This window comes from Oryx dammah, unplaced genomic scaffold, assembly GCF_014754425.2.
Source record: "Oryx dammah isolate SB20612 unplaced genomic scaffold, SCBI_Odam_1.1 HiC_scaffold_1, whole genome shotgun sequence".
NCBI lineage: Eukaryota > Metazoa > Chordata > Mammalia > Artiodactyla > Bovidae > Oryx > Oryx dammah.
Genome location: NW_024070185.1, coordinates 88,663,266 through 88,669,824, shown reverse-complemented (window position 1 = coordinate 88,669,824; position 6,559 = coordinate 88,663,266). Strand labels below are relative to the sequence as shown.

The 6,559-nt window shown below is 43.0% G+C and overlaps 1 protein-coding gene across 2 annotated transcripts in view; it reads right to left on the bottom strand.

Moving 5' to 3' along the window:
• Positions 1-228: 228 nt before the first annotated feature.
• Positions 229-6,559, bottom strand: part of MSANTD3 (Myb/SANT DNA binding domain containing 3) — a 29,278-nt gene continuing 22,947 nt past the window's right edge. For both annotated transcript variants that reach the window (XM_040240608.1, XM_040240617.1), the window contains exon 3: positions 229-5,578. In XM_040240608.1, coding sequence (XP_040096542.1) covers positions 5,169-5,578 — 410 coding nt within the window. In that variant the 3' untranslated portion in view covers positions 229-5,168. The remainder of the gene's footprint in view (positions 5,579-6,559) is intronic.

Sequence of the window (6,559 nt, the reverse complement as noted above, 5' to 3'; positions counted from 1 at the left end):
CTTACATAAATCATGCTTCTATAATCACATCTCATTCTAAATGAACCAAAGTGCTGTTTAGAGAAATGCTATGGTGAAATTTTTCATATACCCCCCAAAATCACTCTGGTATCTGTTATGGAAATTTTCTATAGTGGGTATTCCTAAAGCAGAATATCCTTGGGGTTCTTCCCCTACAGAGCAGCATCTCTACAGGCTTGCATCCATGTCACAATGACAACAATAATGTTAAAACGCTTTACATCACTCTTTATTTCAACAGTGCTTTACTAACATAGACTAATCTTTACAACATTCAAGGGAGGTAGATAAGTATTACACCATTTTCACAGATGGAGAAACCGAGGCAGAGATTAGTAAATTGTGTTAAAGGGCATAACATACGGCACAATTAAGAAAAGAATTTGTTGCAGTCATGAATCACCGGTGACCTTTCCCGTGACATCTGAGTTCCACCAACACAGAAGTAGCGGATGCCGCAAGGAAGCAGATGGTCGATATTATGGCTAGTCTAAGGCTACACACTTCACCTTGTTGATACCACATGTTCAATATGCTGGGTGCTGGCAAGTATCTCCCTGACACACATTCTCAGGTGACTCCAACTCTAAAACAGGGGTCAGCGGAGACTGTCATGGGTGCAGAAGGAGGGGCTGCAGAAACAGGGCTGGGAAGGCAGAAGATAGAAAAGGTCAAAGAACAAGAGGAGCAGCTGGGAAGCAGCCCAGCGGAAAGGAAAGCTGCAGCAGAAAAGAAGTGCTATGCCATCTGAACAGCTCGGACATCTAGAGATGCTATTAAGAGAGTAATTCTTTGCAATGGCATTACAGAGTCACTCTTCATGGCTTTGCCAAATATAATTATCAGGTCCTTCTGACATTCCCAGGAGGCAGAACCATTCCTCTCCCCTGGTCCAGATCAAGTGCTGATGTAATTGGCCTGACACTGCAGAAGCTGTTGACAACTCAAATACACTGCCCCACCATGCCTCTTTCCTTCTGTTGGCTCTTGTCTTAAAAAATAAATAAAATAAAACCATTGTATTTTAAGATTCTCCCTGAAAAGTTCCTAAAATATTTCCTAATTTTTAATGCATAATAGGGTAGGATTCTATGTTTGATTATTGTAAAGTGGCTGTAATAGGCATACGTGGGAATTAGCCTCTCAGTCAGTGCATCTTTACACAACAAGGGACACTTAAAAAATACCCTGAAATTTGTGGGTGCCAACTAGGAGAGAACTGAAGCCCAATTTAAAAGAAATCAGTTGACCCTTGAACAACACAGGTTTGAACTGTGCAGGTTCCCTCATACTCAAATTGTTTTCAATAGCTGGGTATCATAGTACGACACCATCTGCGGCTGGTTGAATCCCCAGATGCAGAATTGCAGATACAGAGAGCTGACTGTAGAGTTACAGGCGGATTTTCCACAGCTAGGGTGTGTTGGTGCCCTTAGTCCCCCAGTTGTTAAGGGTCAACGACAGTCTTTCCTGACCTTTCAAGTGTGAAGCCTCTATAAGAGATGGTGACTGATATACCGCTAGCTGCAGTGGAGGTATTGATGGCAGAGACAGCACCAAATGAGTCGGGTGATGAGGACCCAGCAGGGAGGGGTTAAAATGTCAGCTGAACAGGTGCAAGGGGCAGCACGGGCAGCTGAAGTGGCAGAAGTCAGAGCAAAGAGGTGACAGACAAAGAGGAGACGAGAGGAGGAGCTGGTGTTCCAGGCGGAGTGGCAGCAACTGCACTAGTTTGTGTCCAGGCTTCTCCTAGGACATTGCCAGCCAGATCCATCTTTCCTTTGTTTCAATCAACATCATTCTTTCAGGCATCGACTTCAAAACCTTAGTCATCCGCTTCAACAAAAGCAATCTGCTGCCAAGCCTGAGTGATTCCACTCCCGCCCTTCACATTGGTCTCCCTCGTTTTGCACTACAGCCTCCTCCAGGTCCTCCTATCATCCCATCCTAACTACAGCCAAGCCCTCCTACCTTGTCTTCTGGACTCGTCTTCTCTAAACTCAGTTCCCTCTTCTAATTTTCCTCCTGGAGCACCATTTTGATCATGTTCCTGCCGAATTTGGAAATTACCCCACATCCTCCCAATTACATGTCTCACTGCACAAATCTGCAACAGGATCTTACATCTAGTGAATTTGCTCTCCTTTCTGAATCTCCACCTACCAAAATACCAGCTCTAAAGATTTAGCTCAAATGCTACCTCCTCCAGGCGGCCTTCCTTCAAGCTTCTTCACTCTCTGCTGAGCTACAAATGCTCTAGAAGACGTGCACTGATCAAATACACGACAGCTGTGTACAAGCTCTTCTACTGAGCTATGTCCATGATTTGGCAGGGCAGGGGATGTACTAGCATTCATCTGTCAATTCTCTATAGCACCTACCAAGAGATGTTTATTGCATTTCCACCTCAGGTAAAGAACTGCTCAAAAGTGGAATGCATTGGGATATACCTGTTCATAAGTGGAGGCCTTACGAGTAAGCTGTAGATGTCATCTGGCTCTCAGATAAAGCAAATCCATGACAGAGCTTTTGAGGGATGGGGTGGGAGCAGGCAGGTGGGGCTATTTAAGTCAAGAGACCTAGCACTGAGGTTCTGTTTTGCCATTCACTAGTTTCAGCCTGGTGCAAGTGTTTCTTCTGAGCATCATTTCCTCACTCCTGCTGGATTTCACAGGACTAAGGACCAAATGATACACATTTGTGAACTCTATACCAGTGGGTCTCAGTCTCAATTGAGCAGCAGCATCCTTTGCAAAGCTTCCCAAAATATAGAAGACCAGGCCTCAAACCAGGTAAACCGAATCTCCTGGGAATGGAACCCGTTGAGACAAATTTTTTATAAAACACTGCTTCTAATGCAACTCAAGGTTGAAAACTGTTATAAACTCATAAATACCATTAACAGTAGAACACATGCTTTAGCCTGCTGGTTTAATTATCCTTTATTTGTTCAGTTAGGAATTAGTTCGATGCTTTTACAATTCCATTATGTGTGAGCTCTTTTTGTGTTGTTCCACACTGTTATTTGTGTGATAAGGTGGCAAATTCTGAGAGAATAATAATATATGGCACAATGCTGTATACAAAAATGTACCTAACCCAATGGTGGTGCCTTTTTTTTTTTTTTTAAAAGACCAGGGTCCTCTAAAACCTTGCTGCATAGAATCATGGTGATCAGACAGGTAGAACTGGCATAACCCGAAGCTTGTAAGAAATGCACAGTCTCAAGCCCCATGCCAGAATCAGCATGTTAAAGAGATTTTCAGGTGGACCAACAGATGAAGCAAATCAAACTTTTGTCAGTTCACATCTGTGTTGAGGACCTGCCATTCTCTGGCCTAATTTGTCTCCCATATATCCATGAAGCTTGAGACTTCTTCCAGATGCTGCTTCTCTAAAGGGTCCATTTGGTTAAAAAAAAAACAAAAAACAACTAAGAACACAAATCCTTACAAAAGCATCCTTCCTTTGAAAGAAGACGGGTCTTCATGGGTTCCCTTTAATAACTAGTTCCTCTAAGGTATTTAAAATATGATCAGTGCATATAATAAATTGATATCCATTTAAGTTTGATGCAGTGCATATGCATATATGAGCACATATGTACTTTACTGAATTTACAGACCCTGAAACCCAAATTCCAAAATTATGAAAGGAAGCTTAGCCACTGTAGTAAACTCTCCCCGTTCACTCACATCCTACAGACAATTACGATGTTAGCAGCTGTTGTCCAAGACTGTGCAGACCACACCATAGTCAAGGAGTTGGTCTGATCATTATCTAGACCAACTCCCTTGTTTTAGAGACAGGAAACACCACGGCCAAAGACTAAATGGAGTTACCCAAGGTCACACAGCACCTGAGGCAGAGCCAAGCTCAAAATTCAAGCCCTGACTCCCGGTCCTTCACTACCTACACAGCCTCTGCTACACATACTCCTCCTTCCCCGACACACAGTCTTGAAGTTTCATTCTCAGACTCTGCTGACCTGCCGTGGCACTCGAGAGTCACTTTGCTTCTCCCAGCCACTGCCATGCCCAGCTCCCAAGGCTGTTTTTCACACTAGGCTACAGGAGAAGTTATATCACAGCTCATTCAAAATATCCATTTGTCAATCCATATTTCCAAATCTATTGGTAATGGATTCTGAAAAAGCTCAATACCAACTGTGTAATGCTTATGCAGCATTACTATTAGCCAGCACCAGCAGTACGGCGAGGGAAGGGTCTTTCCTTAGGTGGCTAAAGATTAAAACTAAGGGCCAGCATGAACTCAGTAGTACAAAGTTGGGAGGAACCTACAGCAGGAAGGCAAAAACTGGAGCACAGTGGGGGAAGCAGCACCTTTAAAAAACGTACACAGTGTGACTATAAAATTGCAAGTCTTGTCTTTTAATAAAATAAGAAATAAGCATGACAGAATGTAGAACTCTAAACGAACATTTCTCTCTCAAAGTAATCACATCCTTAGTTCCAACAAAGCTACCATTGTTGGAGACATTATCTGGAACTTTTCTTTGAGGAAAGGGGGAAAAAAAGGCAGTCTGTGAGCCACATTAGAAAATAACCTTCCATATGTCGGGCTGTTTAAAAACGGAAAATCCACACTCAGAAGATGACACAGAAAAACTGAAAAGTGTGCTGTAGCTCTTGTGGAGGTTCCCGAAAGACCTCTAGCAAACTCTGAGCAACAGCATCACCACTGGAGAAACGTGTATCCTCCCAAGACAGCCGCTTTCAATGGGAGGGCATTCATTTGGATAGAAAAGTTCGGCTGTTTAATTAAAAAAAAAAAAAAAAAAAGACCCACAAAACCCAGCCACACTCCCTTTATAGTCACACTTGCATTTGATTAAAAAATACAACAACAACACTCACACATGGTTCTTGTATGAATTCTAATTAAGAGACATTACATTCAGAATGATAGCACTCAAAGTGATAATTTTCAGAAAACTCTAACAGCTTCTTTACCACTGAAGGGGTACATAGGGTGCAGCTGTTTACCTGAATGTATTCTTAAGTGACTACTACCATTCTAATTTTCCTAGTTCGTAGCTCTGTTACAGGTTACTGACCGCAAGTTCGTGTTCCAGACTTTCTTTGCCAACACAGATTAATTACAAGGGGGCCACCCCCCACAGTCTTTTAGGGTGAATTGGGAAAGGGCCGGTTAAATGAGGAAACAGGCCACTCCTTGGTAAAAGTTTGCAGTTTTCTTTCCCAATACATCTTCTTTTTATTGAGCACTTCCATTTTTATCCTGTGTTCCTCCTCTGCCATCTCACACTCTCGCTCTATCTGCTGGATTTTGGCCACATGCACCTCATTCATTTGTATCAGCTGCAGTTGTAAGATGGACATTTGTTGATGGTGTTCTTCCTCATGCATCTTTTTTAAAGCACCTTCCTGAGAGGTTTTGCTCCTGTAGTTTTTATTGGCTGTTATTCTGACAGCTGAACACGAGGGTTCAGGTTGAGAGGTCCCCTCACATACTGGAAAATGTATGAACTCTTTCTCATCATCGCACAGTTCTCTATTTGAAACAGCAAATGATTCTGAAAAACAGTAGCAGAAAACATATGTTCAAAGATCTTACAGGCAGAGAGAGTAAATCAATCCTATTTCAAATGACAGGGTCCCCCATGGCAGGATGACTTGAGACAGCATCTGCTCTGGTCTGCACGGCCACGGGTACCCCTGTCACTCCTGACTTTAAAAAAACAAACAAACATACATCGAAAGCAATTTTCCCTTAAGAAAGTAACGATAATAGGTTTCATCACGTCATTTCTGACACTGCGAACTATGAGAAAAGTGGTCTGAGACTGTGCTTATCAAGGACTGGAGACCTGGGTATGTGGATGTAAGTTCTAAAATGAAATGTGCACAACTCCCAGCGAGCAGACCACAGTGCGAAGCCAGTGGTCGGTTTGCAGATTAAGAAGGTCTCCCTTGGTCTGATCTCCCTCTCTGATTCTCATTCAGCCACAAACACTGAAGTTCAATCTCCACAAGGGCACCATTGTTGGGGGTCCTGTTCACAGGTCTTAACCCTTACCCTGGATAGGCATCTCACAAAGGTTCCTCCTAGAAAGATGAGGCTACATCCCTGGCTTAACTTCCTCAGACTTCTCCTCAGGCTCCTTACATTTGGCTATTCCCTCTTGTGGTGCCATCTGGGGGTCAATATTCAGATCCTACAGACAACTTCTGACGTCCCTCTTATGAAACTTCTCCCTAGCACTTGACGATCCTTCTTGACTTTTTTCTCCCCCTATTAGCTTCTGAACCATTGCTTTCTCCTAAGTTTCCTCTCTGATTGCTCTTTCTTCTCTTTTCTGGCTCACACTTAAATGTTCCCCTGGGATTCCTATCTCTGGCTCTGTTTTCAATCCACCCTAAGTAACCCTCATAATCTAACTCCAACCTTCCTTTATCTTCCTTGACTTACTCTTCAAAATCCCAGGTATCCTCCAATTCTACCACAATCTTTATTTTCTCCCATAATGCTGTCTCACTGCTCTTTCAGCCTACAG